The sequence below is a fragment of the Hibiscus syriacus genome, unplaced genomic scaffold, assembly GCF_006381635.1.
Source record: "Hibiscus syriacus cultivar Baekdansim isolate YM2019G1 unplaced genomic scaffold, ASM638163v2 tig00110338_pilon, whole genome shotgun sequence".
In the NCBI taxonomy this organism is placed as follows: Eukaryota; Viridiplantae; Streptophyta; class Magnoliopsida; order Malvales; family Malvaceae; genus Hibiscus; species Hibiscus syriacus.
The window spans coordinates 2248997-2269074 of NW_024062691.1; the positions used below are offsets into that span (position 1 = coordinate 2248997).

At 35.0% G+C, this 20078-nt stretch overlaps 1 protein-coding gene across 2 annotated transcripts in view; it reads right to left on the reverse strand.

Moving 5' to 3' along the window:
• Positions 1-1817: 1817 nt before the first annotated feature.
• LOC120120365 (subtilisin-like protease SBT3.8) overlaps positions 1818-20078 on the reverse strand; it is a 29358-nt gene continuing 11097 nt past the window's right edge. The window contains exons 3-12 of one of the 2 annotated variants that reach the window (XM_039140027.1): positions 5051-5161; positions 4860-4951; positions 4661-4758; positions 4327-4482; positions 3568-4241; positions 3397-3482; positions 3064-3309; positions 2863-2977; positions 2488-2680; positions 1829-2400 (exon numbers count right to left, since the gene is read on the reverse strand). In XM_039140027.1, coding sequence (XP_038995958.1) covers positions 1829-2400; positions 2488-2680; positions 2863-2977; positions 3064-3309; positions 3397-3482; positions 3568-4241; positions 4327-4482; positions 4661-4758; positions 4860-4951; positions 5051-5146 — 2328 coding nt within the window. In that variant the 5' untranslated portion in view covers positions 5147-5161. Of the gene's footprint in view, positions 2401-2487; positions 2681-2862; positions 2978-3063; positions 3310-3396; positions 3483-3567; positions 4242-4326; positions 4483-4660; positions 4759-4859; positions 4952-5050; positions 5162-20078 lie in introns of those variants that run through there. The other variant, XM_039140028.1, reaches the window with a different exon arrangement.

Here is a 20078-nt window from a genome sequence, read left to right on the forward strand (position 1 = left end):
TCTTCAGCATTTGTTTGTCTACAAAAGCATAATTGTAGAAGTTTGTTGGCCTAATTTGTCACTGATTAAACATGATTTGAAGAAAAACTGTTACTAGTTCATAGCTTATTTTTATGTATACTTATATGCTTAGATATTTAGTTCCTTCCTATTAACGTAATGCAACCGGTTCTTAGATATTGTACATCTAGGCCTGGTTGTTGCTGTAAAATGGCCACTTCATTAGAATGAGAGTGGAGCATCTGTTATTTGATTGCAGCATCAGATGATTTCCTTGCTTTCTACAGTAGTATTTGGGGGCTAAAAGAAAAAAATTCTCTACTTAATGACTTTTTTATTTGTTATAGACTGTGAGGGAGAAGTGCTTTGAAAAGTGTATCACAAAGCCAGGCTCAAGTCTGAGTGGAAGTGAAAGTAGTTGCGTCCCTAGATGCGTGGATCGCTACATTGAGGCCACCGGTATTGTTGGCAGGGCTCTTCTCACTTCCCGTTCAAATTCTTAAACCAAGATATTGCTTCTGAAGAATATGTTAGCTGCTAAAGTTTGGACAAGATCCTAAATTCAAGGATGAGTGAAATTTGCCCTTTGTTTTGCTATAATGTTTTCTAAATTTAACTTGGGAAATTGTAACTTTGCATTAATTTCTGAATTTATACTTGTCGATCTTGCAAACCAGATACCTCTGAGATTTTACATGGTTAATACACTTTTCTTACTAAATGTTCTTTTAGTTCATTTTCTTTGTCATCTCTTGCTCTCGCTAGTTGATAGCCCGTTTCAACCACACGGAGATCATAATTTCTATTAGCAGTATAGGACCAACTCATATGATCAAATTGTCAATGCTAAAAACATGATTTTGTGTTTTTCGTCTGCAATTCATATTCTTTTTTTAAAAGTTGACCAAGGTTGATAATGTTGTTTTTCAAAGTTGGTATATAATAAACATCTTATATGTAATTTTTTCCTCTATTTATTTTAAAAATCATGACTTCTCCTTTGCATTTGATCTCTACGTGTGAGTCATCCAAAAGTTATTTGATTATGAATTGTTTCATTTAATTCCACTAACAGCTCCTATATTTTTCTTATATTCTTCATTTCTTTTGTAGGTGGTTAGATTTTCTAATTTTATCTTCTTTTAACTGCTGTTATATGACTTCTTTCTTCATGCTTAAGAATTCATCTGCACTTGTAATTGAAATGATTATACTGGTTACAATTATAGTATTATACATGAGATACATTTCATTGATTTTTATCTTGGCATCTAAATCCTCGTCAACAAACTTATGTCTGACAATTTTTAATTGTTTGATCGGTGTCATACAATTGACTGTCATGTCCGCGTGTTCCATCTACTTTTGTATCTTCCACAATATCCACCACAATTTCACCTACCTTGTGTATAGTTACTAATGGATTCATCTTCATTGACATTTAATTTGTTTTGTAGTACTTGCTCCAAAGTTCTATTATCTTTGTTTTGCTTAATTTTTGCTCATGAGCTTGGAGTGAGCCCTCAATCTCATTAATTGATATTTGAGATTACTCTTTTGATTCTTCAATTACAATCACCAAGTGAACATTTTCTATTTTTCTGCCCGCTCTGTGGAGAGCTTCTGGCTTTACCTATTGTCCGGAATCGGAAGGGTTTTGAAACAGTGTATGCGAAGGCATGTGATGGCGGGTATAATAAGTTTCTCTTCTACTTATGCAGATCGCAGAAAGACTGCAAGCCAATTAAATGTTTACAAAATTAGATTGAACTCATATTTGGATTGAATGAACAAGTAGAAGAACAGATTCCTATCAGTAAGGCAAGTATTAATTATCATCTGCATAAGATTGTAAAATCTCTGTTTTGACAGACAAGGGAATTCTCACATCAGTTCGTTCATTTCTCCAAGTCAGGCTCCCAAATAAATACCCTGTGTTCACCTGGTGTGCTGTAGAGATTGTAACATTGAAGGAGATCTTCTTGGTTCTAGAGTTGAATACTAAGATGTGAGGCTTTACTGTTACAGTTAAGCCAATTGGAGGCTCAATTACAGCTCTATAGATAGATTTAGGCGAACCCACATTTGTTACCGTTCTAGCTAGAGTTACTGAATTTCTAAGACTTGAAATGGTTATGGATGGAACATTCACATCTAGAATGGAAGGCTTTTCATCCGGGCACGCTGTAGATCGCTCTGTAAGTCGAGTGATGGCGGAGTTATTATAACCCATGGCACAAAGGTAATGGGTGTAGTCCAATAACCCCATGTCATATATTAGGCCAGGATCAGCTGCTGCATCGGGGTTTATGATGCCACCTCCGAAATCGAATGGATTAGCCAGTTTTTGAGGAGATCCCTCAGCAAAGAGTGGAAAACCTGATGCATCCTTCGTCCTTGCTGCAATGTGTTAATGAATAATAATCATGAGTTAATCACTTACATTTTGAAGAAACAAAAATGAAAAGATTTTGTAATGGAAAATACCAGTTGTGACTAATGCGGATTTAATAGCTGCAGGAGACCAATCAGGATGCACTGCTTTGAGAAGTGCCACGATGCCTGAAACATGAGGAGTGGCCATTGACGTTCCTGAGTGTATGGCATATCCACCGTCCATCCACCGATCCATCTGAGAAGTCGCAGCTAGTATGTGCACTCCAGGTGCAGTTATGTCTGGCTGTGTCCAAAGGAAAATGAAGAAGATTATCTCAAAATACTTCGTTCGACTTTTAAACATAAGTCATACGCTTAAGACATTACTGACGAATGATTAAAATTTAGTTGAACTTTCTGAAGCCCCATTTGGTATAGAATTTTGAAAACTCTCAAGTTACATACATAATAGTAACATGAATCTACCTTGAGAATTTCTGGTGCAATTGAACTAGGCCCCCTTGATGAGAAAAAGGCCACCTTAGCTGACAGAGGCTTGCCTACAAATGTTCTCGAATGGCTCAATTTCACTGTGGGGGACCTATTCAGATAAACTTTGAGAATCAACAACTAAGGATTTCAATGGAATCTAGTAATTACTAATTATGGATAGGTCAAAGATGGTACTTGGTGGATCTGATGTAGTAGAGTATTCGGGTGCCAATTTCGTAGTCAACTTCAATGCATGGAAAGCCATCACTGCATTCAATCAACGCATCGGTTGGATTTTTCACAACAATCAGCCCAATACCTCCTGCTTCTTGCACAGTTGCTGCTGCAAGTCTTATAGCAACTCTTCCAGTAACAGAGGCAAAGCAAAGTACCACTTTTCCAGGCACCAACGTTGAATTAAGCAAAAGAGTCTGGCACTCACTGCAAGGTAATAGTTAACCAACTGAAATATGTTCTTTATTTGGAATCTTCTAAAGCTAAAACTCAATAGACTTAGAAAATAGATACCCTGCAGAAGTAGGGTCAAGTCCCGTGCCCTCCGGGTATGTCAAGCCGGTGAACCCATTCTCCTTTCCTGTAAAAATGGCTTGACCCTGCAAGTGTAATGAACTGATATGCATCAGCAGTCTATAAATCACATTTGTGATTCAATAGCCAACATAATCACAGAGTTAATACCAAGAAGGTTTTATTGTTCCCAAGTGTTATGGGTGTTGGGAAAGCTCGATCCATGGTACTTGCTGCAACAGTTAATATCCATGGTTCTGTGTTCTGCACTGTTTGAGCTGAAGGCCCTTCATTTGCAGCTCCGCAAACAACTGTGATGCCCCGAGCAACAGCATGGAAAGAACCTGTAGCAATCCCATCTCGTTCATCCACTTCTGAAAATAGAGGTAATGAATACCCAATTGACAGTGATAACACATCAACTCCATCATGTATTGCTTCATCAAAGGCTTTAAGAATATCAGCTGATGCACATTGTCCACCAAGAACATTCCAGCAGACTTTATATATGGCCAACCGAGCACGTGGCGCACCGCCTCTTACTGTCCCAGGACCAAGGCCTCTATAGCTAATATTTCTCACATAAGAACCACTTGCTGTGCTAGATGTATGTGTACCATGTCCATTAGCATCTCGCGGTGACAAGAACTCTGGATCTTCAGTTGTGTTTAATGGCTGTCCATACTCGGCAAGAAATCCATCAATGAACCAGCGGGCTCCAATGATTTTCCTATTGCAGTGAGTTGATGCATTGAAACGGTCCCCAGATTTACATACACCTTTCCAGTGGGATGGGATCGGTCCAAGTCCTTCGTCACTGAATGCTTTAGACTCTGGCCATGCTCCTGTTTCACTAAGAACAATTAAGTGAGTTCCTTAAAGCATTTACAAAGCCTACGAGAGGGAGACAGAAAAATTGCAAGTACGAACCAGTATCAAAGACACCGATGATAACTCCGTCACCCATCTTGCTATTTTGAAGAACACTGGTAGGATAATGAGAAGAGAGACCAAGGAAGTCCCAACTCCTGGTTGTTTGCAGTCTGTGAAGGCTATTCGGTATTACTCGAACAACACCAGGTAACTCTAAAGGTGAAGGATTGCATAAAATGAAACACAAAATGAAACAAAACAAAAGCAAGTCATATTATTGTACCACTTCAAGTCATCATCAACATGGCCTGGTGGGAATATATTATCTTTCTACATGACATTCCATTAGAGTTAAAAAGATGTTTTGAATAGCATTCACTCCAACCAGTACCTGAGAGTTTCTGTGCCTGAGACTCTGTAAGCTTGGCTGCAAATCCTGAGAAGCCATGTCTGTAACTGTAAACCATCAAATCTGAGACTATCTCCTTACTGCATCATGATGAAACCCTGACTAGAATCAGGTTCATTGAAATAATTACTAATTAAACACATAATTCCGTTTGCCTTTCCCTGTTTTTTCGTTGTTATACCTCCCGACTACCGTTGCCAGCAAGTCATGATGAGAATCTGTAACCCTCTTAGGATCATCAAACGGCCTTTCTCCAAGATAAACGATGTGAACCTGTTGAATAAGAGTACAATTTCGGACACCTCTTCTTAGAAAACAGTAACAGTAAGCAAAAAGAAGAAGAAAACTCGTGAGATTGGCTAATTTAAATACATTGCTCTTGGCTTCAACTTTTGATGTCATCAGTCCTTGTCCATTAAGAACCGAGAGAATAAGAACGATAACGAAGGGTGGCAGTCGATTGATCATATTGTTTCTTTATGGATCAAAAATAGTTCAGGATATGTTTGAGTTGCAGATCACTTTTTGGTATTCAGCAAATACTAAATATGGAAACCTCAAAATCTACCGCATCTTGCAAAGACTTTATCGTAGGAACTTGATAATCGATATATTAAAAAAAGAAATGGCTGTTTTGTGCTTGCAAGGGTTGAAAAGTGGCGACTTACGGTTGTGGGAACTGGGAAACCAATGGAACTTAAGAGTAAAACTTTACGCTGCTGTTTAACTTTTGCATTACTTACCATAAATCAAACAGATTCTGGTGCGTTCCTTGTGGGCAAAGGTTGGGAGAATTTAGACTTGATACACATTACAAAGTTTTCCTCACGCACTTTGAGATGAAGCCAACAGTTCCTTTTCAGACAAGAACACGTGTAGGCAATTGAGAGGTGGGTGCTTGGCCTCATTCTTTGACATTTCTGTAGCAGACTAAAATATTATTTGACTTTTTATGTGCCGAAAGTTGAAACAGAAAGCAAAAGGGCTAAACTTATCATCACCAGGAGATAAATTCGGGTATGATCTGAGAGAAAAAACATTTTTTATTATTATTAATACGTGATAAGTACGAGGTAATATTTGTTAAAAGATACCTTAATAAATAAAAACAATTCCTTTATCACTAAGATCGTTTGGTTCGCGCCGAAAGACAAGAACTTGATTACGTGAATTGAACCAAGTTAGGCAGCCACGTCCAGAATGTCAGAATTCCATGGATATTTATTAATCAGGAATATTGCAATTGGTATGAAGAATTGGTCATACATTTTTCTGTAAGCACCACGAACGTGTTGAACAAGATGAAAATCAAATATATATTGTCAGCGCTTGGAAATATTGGATCCAGTCGTTTACTTTTGGAAGGGGCTTCGACTGATATGCATATGTATTGAAAAAAAAATTCAACACCAGCCTAACCATACAATATTAACAGAACTGGCATTATTGTTTTAATGGGTCTACCAGGACTCTGTTTTGGACAATTCCTCACCTTGGATTCCAATGTCACTTGTAAATCCTAATACAAGGACAACTCCTCGACCCTTCTTTTTTGCAACCATATGGAAACAAACTTCCATGATCTAATACTCAATAATGAACACAACAAACAATTTTTTTACATGTCCAACCTTTGTCCATTTTCGCAGTTTCACTTGGATGGATTCTTGAGAACTACACAAATAATCAAACAAATTGATCACTAACGTTATCGATATGTAATAAATCAGTCACTAATAAGAGTGACATTGACCATCAAGTTGGAGTGCCCATTGGACTCCCTGTTGAGCGGCGCTTAAAACTTTTATATTGCAATATTTTCTCTCCCTAAACACGAACACGAGTAATGGTTGTTTGGTGGAGAAATGAGTAGTGTTATTAGGTTAATTGTCAGAAGAAATTCAACAACAATTAATAACTCAGTTTCACCTTCAATCTTTCGATTTTATTGCTCACTCATTGCCTTCATCTTCCACCCCTTCCAACGCCAAATTCTTTGTTGCAGCAGGTTCCATCTTTTCTCTCTTTCTCACATTCTTTATGTTTTTCTTTTTGATTGAATGTTTGGGTTTTGAAGGATTGTTATGGTCGATTGATGGATAATTAACTGATATTGTTTGATACATACATGCATGGATGGAACAAAGTCAATTGATTTGATTGTTTCAAAGAAACCACTTTACAAGTTTGAAACAACGATTAATTTCAATGAATTTTTAAAATGGGACCTAGACATATTTTGATTGTTTTATTTTCATTTAATTGAAGCTCTTTTTCTTAACTTTCCAAGATATCTTAAAAGTGTATCAATTGGATATTGGTAATTCAAGATATTATTAATTTAGTGACTGATGTAAGAATATAATTTTTTTATATGAATTTGATATGAAAATTTCATGTTGAAGAGATTTGGATCATCCTTGTATCATATTTTTTGTATTTTAGTGTTCAATTTTAATTAATTATAACTTATAAGTCTACTTATGTATTTTAATTGAACTCATCAAGTGGCTTCAATTATTCAATGGTTAAAGGAAGTGTTGATCTCTATACAGATATTAGGTTCGGACACTTACATAATCACCACATGCTATTTAAAAAATATATTATGTATTTTAATTATTATGTGTTATGTATGTGGTTTCATTAATTATACAATGGTAATTATGTGTTATGCATGTGGTTTCATTGATAATTATTTAATTATTTCATACACGATTGTAAAAAGAAAGAAATATTTCATACACAAATTAATTTGAGAGGGGCTAAGATAAATTATCTCCATTTGAGTCGGAACCAAAACTTTACGAGATATAAAAATTAAATATAATTGAATTGAACCCATTGAATGGCCTTGGTTAATAGGAATGTTGTTCTTCGTTGAAATTTTGAATTCGAGTAGTTGCTTTTGCAGAGTGTGTATATTGTTAATAATTTAAAAAAAATTATAAACATATACTTCCTTATAATTACATCAGAGAGTGACTAAAATTCAATACAAGAATTACTAATAAAATTTTAAAAATAAAAGTAGTTATAATTTTTTGTTGCTATTGATTGCTTGTATGATAAAAGGGCAATATGATTCTTCTTGTGCCTAATAGATGCAAAGAGATGGAAAAATTTGGTGTTGTGATCCTCAACCTTAAATCATTTAAGCCTCTATTTTTGGAGTCACTCTCTTTTTTTCTTTTCTGTAACATTGCCACAAACACTTCCTCAAATCAAGAATATATTTTACAATGTCACGACCAACAATACCCAAAACAATTTCCTTATCTAATAGATGGAGACGAGCTTCCATTTGATTGATAAAATCACTATCGACTGGTTTGTTTGTCTTTAGCTAAGCTTTTGATTCTTGTTTACAGTCTAGAAGGATTTTTCTAATGTCGCTCCCACTACCCATGGCACAACACATTTTAATAATTTCATAACAGCCAGGGACATCAATCCAAGAAGAAAACCACTTAAATGGTTTGGGACCAGAAAACAATCAAGCTTGCTTAAGAATTATAGGACAATGATCAAATAGACTTTTGGAGAGACACAATTGTGAGAGAACTAGCCACTGTGCCAAGATCTCAGAAGAAATAAAAAAATCTATCAATGTGACTGGCCATTACTGGGTCCTGATGACCAACCCAAGTGAAGGGGCCTCCAACTAAAGGGAGATTGTTGCGTGTTGTGAGTACTAATAAATTATACGCAAATAATGTACAATTATACATAATAGTAATAAGTAATATAATGATAAGTGAGCATCGTCCTCTTGGATTGATGGAAATTATGAGTTTGACCACAACGCTAAACTAATTTATCTAAGTATAGCAATGATAGATACACTGATGATGCTTCGACAATGGAGATGTGAGGGTGAATGGAATGATGGTAAAGGAATGTGATTGTGTCGTGGCAAGAGAACAATTTATAATGAGAAATGATGAAAATGCCAAGGTAATGTAAAATGGTAAAAATAGCAAATAAATGGAATAACTTGATAATCCTCACACGGGAAACTACTGCGGGAATGAATGGTGGGGAGTCACTTAAGGAGCTGAAAACTTATCTTTCTAGCTGATCTAGTCTTCTAATGTTTTACTTGTTCGACGGAGTTTGCTAAAAGTGTTCTCGCTATCTCTAGTCTAAGAACCTAACAGAATATAATGCTACAACATCTCCTCTCAGTCTCAACTATGGTAACCTACACGAAAAAAAGACAACACTTTCACAAGTTCCAAAAATCTGTTCAAATCTGAAGACCACTAAAATCAATTAGTTAAAAATAGAATAATGCATAATATGTTGAAACTCAAAATAAACAAAAGGATCATAAATTAAATACAATTTAAGTTTGTAATTTCCAAGAATAAAAACAATGTATAATCGTTATGGCCTGACTCTCTAAGTCTCCAGTGGAGTCGCCAAGCTGTCATAACGTCTCCCTCGGGGATCCATTAGACTTGAAAAAAAAATTTAATTCGGGGAAGGCGATGGAATATAATTTTGAAAAACAATTTGATTTTGGAGTAACCACCAACCTTTAAGTTAGGTAGGTCGAAAACCTTAAAAGAAAAAGATGGTATGCGTTTTACCAAAAATTCATTTTTAAGAATTCGTGAGTCGATTACGTGTGGGGAAGTGTGAGCACCCCCATAACGCCCAAATTTTGGTATCTAAACGATTATACGGTGTTTAAATATTGGGAATTACAAACTCGAAAATATATTTAAATTACGATCTTTCTATTCATTTGACTTTATTTAAAAAGTTTCAATTTTCAGAAACAACTAAAACAATAAATGCAGTGGGTCAAAAAGATTAAAGAGCCCAAAATATATTCTTATAGAATAAAGCTATTTATTTAATCAAAAAAATTATAATTATTTCTATAAGAGAAAATGCATCATTTTGTACGAACAATCGTCAGGAATGCACATCCTTTATAGCTAGAAGACTTTCTCATAGATTCCCCTCACAAAAAGACATTACACCACATTTTCCACATATCAAAGATAAAAATAAAATAAAACAAAGTAGAAATAAAACGAAGTAAAAAAAATCAAAACAAAAATGTAAAACAAAGAAGACTATCGAATATAAAAAAACCTTTTGTGTGAAAAATCTTCGAAAAGACACTTTCCCTTATAGTTGGGAAATGTCTTCGTAGATTTCCTCACAATAAAATTTTCTTATTTACATATATATAGGGAAAAATGATGATTTGTATAAGAAAAATATGTAAATAATATATATATATATATATATATATATATATATATATATATATATATATATATATATATATATGCGCATAAATAAGGAACCAACATGCAAGTTTTCTATACCAATCACCAAGATAAAAAATACCAGCTAAATAAGAAGGTAAATAAATAAGGTTGAAACATAAATATTGAAAAGTACAATCAATATATATAAATTTACCATAAGCAATATCAATGACTAAAACAAAATAAAGTGTAAGTTAAGATGTTAAAAGGTAAATACAGAAAATAAAAATGCTAGAAATAATTTAAAAAAAGACTGGAATAAAATGCAGAAAAAAATAAAATGTTGAAATTTAAAATGTTAGAAAATAAATAAAATAAAAAACAGAAATAAATTGCATAAATTTAAAATTTAGGGGGTTAATTTGTGCAATAAAATAAAATGTTAGTAAGTTAGTAAGAACAATAAAAATAAACAAGTCAATATGTTAGTATGAACAATAAAATAAAAGTTAGAATGTTAGTAAGTTAGTACGGACAACAAAAATAAAAAGTTTGAATGTTAGCGGTTAGTGGTTAGCAGAGTCCGAACCATAATAATGTGGATCTTACCCCGGATCGGGTCACCACAAGGTCGAATCGAATAATGGAAACGGATATATAAAAACAAAATAAATAAAAAAAGGTTTGTATTTAGCAAAGTCCGAACCATAATAATGTGGATTTTACCCCGGATCGGGTCACCGCAAGGTTGAATCGAATAATGCAAATAAATATAAAAAAAGTTAGTGGTTAGCATAGTCCGAACAATAATAATGTGGGTCTTACCTCGGATCGGGTCACCACAAGGTCGAGTAATATGATAAACAATAAATAAATAAATAAATAACCAATGGTTAGAATGCAAGAAAATAAAAGTTAGTAGTTAGCTTGAAATAAATAACATAGCATAATAGTGGCTAAATTAAAAAATTAGTAAAATCTGCATGCCTTTTCGAAATAAATAAGAAATGAGTGACCAAAGTGAAACAAAGGATAAAATACAGGGGTGAAAGGTGATTTACCCTTTTTTCTTAAATCAGAAGGTTTCCCCCAGAAAACACGTGAACTCCCAGCCCCTTTCTTCTCCATGTGGCCGACAGCACCTCAACTCCTCACAAAGCCGAACAGCGGACGAGCAACAACCGCTAACGCCCTTCCAAACTCCGGCTACGACACGGGTGACCGAGGGAGCACACAACAAAAGCAAAACCAACCCCTAAAACTCTCCTCTCTTCCTCTTTAGTTTCGACCGAAATGGCCATGGATGACCACCCAAAATGAACTAAAACGCTTATATTTCTTCCCTTGATCCCGAATCTGAAACTAAAAGATCGAAAATCAGCCCTCAAACTCCTCAAAACAGAACATATGCTTTCACATTCTCAACTCTGGAGACACCGAAACTACTTTGTTTTCCTCCCCGATGATGAGGTCTCGAACGACCATAGGAGTGTCGCAACTATCTTTTGGGTGGGCCCGAAATTGGGCTTCGACTTGAATAAAAACATTAGAGCCGCCACCGATCATTTTAAAAACAATATTTAGGTTGATCGGACACCATCTTACCTGATTTGCGTTTTGCCAGAAATATGTCGGATTCGGGAGTCGGTTACAGTCAAGGAAATATTAGCACCCTTGAACTGTCATTTCGGTACCGTTTTAATTTTTCGGTTCTCTTAATTGCGAAAATTAAAAGTTAAAAAGTCGATTCAAATTACTTACCTTTGATTGATTAAAATTCATCTTAAAAAAGGTCAGAAAATAAAATGTTAGATCGTAAAATAAAATAAATAAATGCTAAACAAAAAGAAAGAATTTTAAAAGGTTAAATTAAGAAATAAGAATAAAAAACAAAATTTAAAAATAAAAAAGTAAAAATAAAGTGAAATATTATTACAAGAGAAAATGATAAAAATAAAAAATGTTAAAATAAAAAAATGAAAAAATGTTAATTTCTAAAAGTAATAAAAATAAAATAAAAAGGAAAGAAATATAAAAATTTAGAAAAAAAATAATTTTTTATTCCAAAAAAATTTAAGAAAGTATTAAAGGATCAAATCGTAACGAATTAAAATTTACAAACCTAATTGATGCTAAATCTGGGCTACAAAAGAAAAATAAAAATGTAAGGGGGTCAATTCGCAAAATATAAGAAATTTAAACAGGGATGAAATTGAATAAATTCAAAATTCAAGGGCAAATTCATAACATGTAACCAAAATGAATTACACATCAAAATTCCGAAAAATCCAAACTTACCAAAAATGTTCCTCTCGTCACCCCGAAGCAAAATCTGAACTCAAAAACTCCACGACAAAGCCCAAACAACGTAGATATAAAGAAAAGTACTCATTTTTTACCTTTTCTGACGAGCCCCTTCAGCTTTCGGCGGTCGTTTCTTTTATCGAGCTAAGATCGAGGTTTTCTTCTGTTTATTTTTTGATATTTTTTGTGTGGTTTGTACAATATTTTACTTGGTTTTGTTTGACGTTGTGGTTGTTTTTTTGTGGTTTTTGTGTTGTGCTTGTGGTTCCAGTTGCTTGGATTTCTTTGGTAGTCTTCGTTGTGTTCCCCGTTTGACAGATTTAGTGGGGTATTTATACCCACCACATGTGTTCGTTATTTCTGCCCTCAACGAGCTGTTCCCGTTATTATAGGGCCGTTCGTGCGACCGATAATCCCTGGATGGTTCAGTCCCGGGGATCTCGGCCGGTTGGTAACCACATTGGTGCCTGGCCTTCACGTTTTGTTCTTGTTGCTTCCTGGAACGCTGAGATCATTTCCTGGCCGTTAGATTGGGTCAAATCCAACGATCCAGATCTGGTTACGCTGTGATAATATTTGAGGGTTAAATAAACCTTAGCTCTCTTGCAATTTTGGCCTTGATCTTTATCTCGATCTAATGGCTTCTTGTTGTGCAGTGCTGGACTTAAGGATGAAACCCTAGTTTCCTTTTTTGGGCTGGGTCAAGCCCGTTTAGCCTATGCTGGACTTGAACAGACTCTTGGACCCTAAAAATTAAAAATAATAAATAAAAATAGAAAAAAAGAAAAAAAAAAGAAATAAACATAATATAAATAAAAACTATATAATATAAAAAACTAATATTGTATATATTTTCGAAAAAATGTTTTCCAAATTATATATTATATATATTTTTTCAAAACATTTTAAAACTATTATTATATATATTTTCAAAAATGGTTTCAAAAACTATATATTATATATATTTTCAAAATGTTTTCAAACACTATATATTATATTTTTTCAAAATGTTTTCAAAACTATATAGTATATATTTTCAAAATTGATTTTTTTGTAAAAAACTATATGTTTTAAAAAAAGAAAATTCTTTCAAAAAATATACTATATTATTATATTAAAAGAACTCTGGACGAAAGTGAGTGTCTACAGTTACATCTTTTTGTCTTTTTTCGTGTAACGAAAAATAGGACAAAGATAAAATGACACAAATTTTCGTTCGGTATGAAGGGGTCCCTAAATCTAATATCATCCCTTACAGAGTTGAAAATTGACTATGATATTGCAATTAGGAATAACTCCCTGTTAAATCGAGTTACGAATGACTCTTTCGTCACGAAGTCAACCTTGGTCTTCTTATTGCCAAATCGTAGTCAACCTTGGTCTTTTCCTCGATTTAAAAACCTCAGTTTGAAAATTCGATTAGAAAGTAGTTCCTTGACACTACCATGTGGTTGATAGGCCCTCGAGCTGAATGGAATCGAACTCAAAAGTTTTCGTTGCCAAATATCTTTTCTCGACTTAAGCTATGCTGCTGGGAGATAATTTCTTGTCACTAAAACACAGCTAACCCAGGTATTCTTCTTGACTTAAAGACCTCGGTTTAAACTTCAACCGGAAACTAGTTCCTCGCTGCTGTAATACGGTTGATACGCCCTCGAGCTGAATAGAATCGAACTTGAAAGTCTTCATTGATAGATAACCCTTCTTGCCTTGAGCTATGCTGTGAATTTGGCAGGGATATAGTTCTTTGTTTCTAAATCGCAGCCAAACTGAGTCTTCTTTTGGACTTAAAGACCTTAGTTTAAACTTCAACCGGAAAGTAGTTCCTCGCTGCTACTGTAACATCCCAATTATCGGGTAAGTGACCAAAATGTAAGAACTTTTAAACTCAGTGGTGAAATTAGAATAATTTAACAAGTTAAAGGATTTATGATGGAATTTTCTATATAGAGTTTGTTGGAAATTTTGGTTTAGTGAAGAGGGCAAGATAATCTTTTCCAAGAGGGATTTTATCTTCCCTTTTTAAGGGAGATGTGCACGTGGGTTTTGGGAGTAACTAGAACTCATTCTTTGCTTTTTCTTCTTTTACGTGGACTTCCTCCCTAAAGGGAAGATTCTGAATCTTGGTTGTTTTCTTTAATTTTTGGGTTGATAATGAAAGTTTGGATGATATATAAGCTTAAGGAAAGCTTATATAGCATTAAAACAACAAGATGAGTATTTTAGAGATGGAATTCTAAAATGGGTTTATAGATGAAATTTCGTTATGGATGAGTTTTTGAAGTTTGAATGATTTTTGACTTATCAAGGATAGAATTTAAGAATTATAAGTGTTAGATATGTCTAAGAACATGTTTGAAATTTTGGTTTGATTTTGAGATTCAAGTGTTCATATGGGAATTTAGATGATTAAGAGTGGTAATTGAATGATAATTGATGTAGAAGTATAAGGGTGAATTTTAAAGCTTAAGGTATGGGTTTAGGAGAGTTTTGGGTGGATTTTCAGGTGATTTTTGGGATGAAAATGGCCATTATGGGCTTAGGGTATTGATACCCTTGTGAACAGGTACTGATACCTCATGAGTTTAATAGGAGAAATTGTAAGGGATGTATCGATACCTGTTGAGAGTGGTATCGATACCTTGATGGATGGGTATCGGTACCTTAGGGGGTATCGATACCCTTAAAACACCAAATGCCATATGTGTATAGGTACCTTGATGAGGTATCGATGCCCTTGCAACTTCGAATGTAAATTCGGTATCGGTACATGCGTCGGTATCGATACCCCTGAGGGGTGGTATCGGTACCCTTAGGGTGGTACCGATACCTCTAAGTATGAAATGAAATATAGGGTTTCTTGCATTCCAAGTTATTATGATTCGATATAATTGAGTTAAGAACGATTTTGATTTTAGATTGTCTTATGTAGTGATCAAACGTGATTAACTTCCTGTCAGCTTGGCATTTTGAGTATCAATTCTACAGGTAATTTCTCTTTCTTGTAATAGATTTGAGGAAGGCTTGCAATAAACCAACCTCCATGTTTTCGATCAAAAACTTTATTTTATTTATGTTCTATTTTAATGTTTTATTGAATTTCCATTTTACAAACTATGTCTTATGACTATGTGTTATGAAAATATGAACCTTGAATAAGTGAATATGAACTTCGAACCAGTGAATGTGAATATACTCTATGACAGAGAAGCTATGTGAATAAGAAACACTTTGAATAAGAATTGAACCTAATTATGTGATTAAAACCCCAAAGTATATGTATAAGGATTAGAGGTATAGTTGGCATACCAAGAGTCGAGGGTCTATGTGGTCATTCGAGATAATTATGTGGTTCTCTGGGACAAATATATGGCACTTCGGTGCAAATTACGAGCTGTGGTGACAGCATTAGTGCACAACCTCATAGTACTCAAATACCTAGATTTCTCAGTAGTATACCTTGGGCAATTAGAACAAAAACATATAAAGTACAATTTTTCATAAGTATACCTTTGATATGGAAATCAAGAAAGTTATTTGAAAAAGAGTTTGAGTAAAACAAATAAGATTTCTGTTAATAAGTTAGCACTATTAGTATTGCCTCACTAAGTCATCGACTTAGCGTGTGTTTTGTCACACGTAGGTTTGAAGAAAGAAGAAGACTGAGTTGTGAAGGATAATATATCACAAGAAGATTAGATCAATACAAATTAAGTGTATGTTTTTGCTTATGTTGTAAACTATTGTCATGTAATATTACACGTTTAATTTGAAATGCTCTGGTTGATTTTGTAAACTTATTTATTTTGTATTTTGTGCTTTTGGGATATGTATGTGATTATTAAGATTTTATGTGAAATGATTTTCTATTTAGAATGGTATTATTTTCTTTATCTCATTTGGGATCATAAATTTTAAATTTATACCTATTTGTGAATTTTTTATGTTTTGAAAAGTCAAATGTGACACCTCAGATTCGTATCTGGGTCGGGTACAGGTCATGGGTGTTACATTTAATGGTATTAGAGCTATGGTTTAAGTGATTTTAAGTCTGAAATAAAGTCATTTTTGGTTTTAAAAGAGTTCATAACAATTTTTAATAAAATCTTTCTGATCTAATAAGGGATTAATATGCTATCCTTGCTAATACCTTTAGTAATGTGATCTTATTAGATGTCAAACTTTGAAGTCTTCCGAAGTGATGCAGGAGATAGAATGGAGGAAAATAGTAACTCACCTGCCCCTAGCAGACAGGGTGAGGAGCAGACACAACCTGGAGTGCCTGTTCAAGATCAGGGGACATTCTTTCAGACATTGGACGCTATCCTGATTCGTTTCCAACCGCCTGTCTCCTCAGCCTCTAAGATGAATGTTCCTAAAGAACTGAGAAGCCTTGGAGCACCAGAATTTAAGGGAGAAGCTGAAGAAGGTCTAGTTGCTGTAGATATGTGTCTTCATGACTTGAAGGTTATGTTAGAGAATCTCCATTATTCTGAAACGGAGAAATTGGATGGTGCAATTTCTCTTTTAAGAGGTTAAACTATAATTTGGTGGTCGAACATGACTATGAGAGCTTCAAGGGATCAGGTGAATTGACCCTTCTTTTTGGAGGAGTTTAAGAGCAAATATATAGGGGATTAATTCATCCGGCATATGAAGTAGGTGTTTATGAATATGAAGTAAGAGAATCACACGGTGTATGAGTTTGAGTGTGAATTCAACAAATTAAGTCGATTTGCTGCTGAGTTAGTTCCTACAGAGAATGACTCTTATGACTGGTTTATAGAGGGTTTACGACCTCGATTGAAAGAGCTATTGTTGGATCTTAACCTCTCTTCTTTCCAATAGGTTATGAAACGAGCTAAAGCTCTAGAGTGAGCTCAAAATGAAAGGTTTACGGAGCAGCGGACGCAGTGGAATAAAAGATCTGGTGCATTCTCCGGTTCTTCGCAATCAAAGAAGAGTAGAGGTTAAAGTTCTCGACCTCAGACTAAAGCAGATTCTATAGGATCCTTGGGTAGAGGATCAAATCCGAGAAGAGCAAGACAAATTTATTCGGTAGAATCTGGAGTGGATAAGCAAAAACAATGTCAGCACTGTGGGAAGAACCATAGTGGAGTGTGGAGACGGGTCTCCGGAGCTTGTTTTAAATATGGAGAGGCAGTGTATTTTATTCAAGACTATCCAATGATGAATGGAGAACCTGCCCAGATAGAGAGATCCACAGCTGCACCGATGAGAGGTAGAGGTCGAGGAAGAGGAATGAATCAATCCGAGTCTACTGTTCAACCTGAAGTGCGTTCTACCACTCGAGTTTACAATTTGAAGACCAGTGAAGATTGTGATGACCCATAAATCATTGCAGGTACTTTTTAGATAGCCGATAAATCTATTTTGGTTTTGATTGACTCGGGATCGAATTATTCTTTTATCAGTAGTAAATTAGTTAAAGAGTTGTACCTTCTGTTAGAGCCTATTCGTAGTGAGATGATTGTGATAAATCCATTAGGAAATAGTGCCGGGTAGGAAAAGTCTGTAAAGGGTGTCCCATAAGGATTCAAGGAATTGAATTTCCTACTAATCTAATGGAATTACCCTTTGATGAATTTGAGGTTATTCTGGGGATGGATTGGCTTTATCATTATTATGCCAACTTGGATTGCCGACTTAAGCGAGTTCAGTTAACAAGTCTTGAAGGATTGAAGGTTAGTGTGGTCAGCGATAGAATCCATCATTTAGCTAATGTGATATCGGTGATGTCGACTCAGAAGTTAATACTGCAAGGATGCCAACCATACATTGCTAATGTAATCGATACAAGTTACAGAAAGTAAACTTCAAGATATTCCGACAGTCCGAGAGTTTCCAGACGTGTTGTCGGATGATTTGCCTGGGTTACCTCCAGATAGGAAGGTTAAATTTTAGATTGAAGTGATGTCTGGATCGACACCAATTTTGATGGCTCCTTATAGGATGGCTCCGAAGGATTTGAAAGAGTTGAAAGCTCAGTTCTCGGAACTTTTTGGATAAAGGGTTTCATAGACCTAGTGTGTCATCATGGAGAGCTCCAATATCGTTTGTTAAGAAGAAAGATTGTTCGATTCGTCTCTTTATAGATTATCGTCAACTTAATAAAGTGACCATTAAGAACAAGTATCCTCTTCCAAGGTTAGACAATTTATTTGATCAACTCAAGGGAGCGAATGTATTTTCAATGATCTATTTACGCTTAGGGTATCATCAGTTGAAAATTCAAGAAAAAGATGTTCCTAAAATGGCCTTTAGGACTCGGTATGGTCATTATGAGTTTATTGTAATGCCATTCGGGTTAACTAATGATCCTACATCGTTTATGGACCTGATGAATAGAGTTTTTCAACCGTACCTTGATCAGTTCGTGGTCGTCTTTATTGATGAGATCTTAGTGTATTCTAAGTTGAAGGAGGAGCATGATGTCCATCTTCGTGTAGTTCTTCAAACATTGCGAGATAAGAAGCTTGACGTAAAGTTTTCCAAATGTGAGTTTTGGTTATTGGAAGTGGAGGTTTTGGGGCATGTGGTTCTGTTGAGGGTATTCGACTAGACCCACACAAAGTTAGAGCTATGTTAGAATGGGAAATTCTGAAAAATATGTCAGAAGTTAGAAGTTTCTTGGGTCTAACAGGATTTTATCGAAGGATTGTCAAAAACTTTTTGATGATATCTCTGCCTTTAAATAAATTGTTAAGAAAAAGATGTATATTTTGAATGGACTCCTGATTGCCAGAAGAGCTTTGAAACATTAAAGAAAGTTCTGACTGAAGCTCCGTTGTTGGTGCAACAAGAATCAAACAAGGATTTCACAATTTTCAGCGACGCTTCCCATAATAGTTTGGGATGTTTTCTAATGCAAGATGGGAAAGTAGTTGCCTATGCTTTGAGACAGCTGAAGCCTCACGAAAAGAACTATCCGACACATGATTTGGAGTTAGCAGCTGTGGTCTTTGCATTGAAAATTTGGAGGCATTATTTGTATGGTGAACGTTGCTACATATTCACCGATCATAAGAGTTTTAAGTATTTATTGACTCAAAAAGAGTTAAATTTGAGGCAAATAAGGTGGATGGAATTGTTGAAAGACTATAATGCCATCATTAACTACTATCCCGGGAAAGTCAACGTCGTAGCAGATGCTCTTAGTCGGAATACTTTCATTGCTTTGCGTAGTTTGGACGCTCGAATAGTGTTAAAGGAAAATGGTTTATTGATGGTTGAGTTAAGGTTGAAACCATTGTTGTTAGATTGGATCAAGGAGTTGCAACTGAAAGATGATAAGTGTTTGGCTTGGTTTGATCGAGTAGAGAAAGGTGGACTTGAGGACTTTGAGGTTAATTCGAATGGGTGTTTATATTTCAAAAATCGTGTGTATGTCCCTAATGACTGTGAGCTGAAACAAGATATTTTATATGAAGAACATTATAGTCCCTTAACGATGAACCCAGGAGGGAATAAGATGTATCAAGATTTCAAAGAGCATTATTGGTGGCTTGGCATGAAGAAAGATATTACATAATTTGTAGCAAAGTGTTTAAATTGTCAACAAGTAAAAGCTGAACATCAGGTGCCTTCGGGATTATTACAACCAATTTCAATTCCGTAGTGGAAATGGGAAAACAATACGATGGATTTTGTAACTGGGTTACCATTATCTCCGGGGAAAAAGATTTGATTTGGGTGATTGTAGACCGTCTTACAAAGACTGCACATTTTATCCCTGTGCGAATGGACTTCTCTATAGAGAAATATGCAGAATTATATATCAGGGAGATAGTGAGATTGCATGGTATTCCAATCTCGATAGTTTGTGATAGAGATCCCAGATTCAC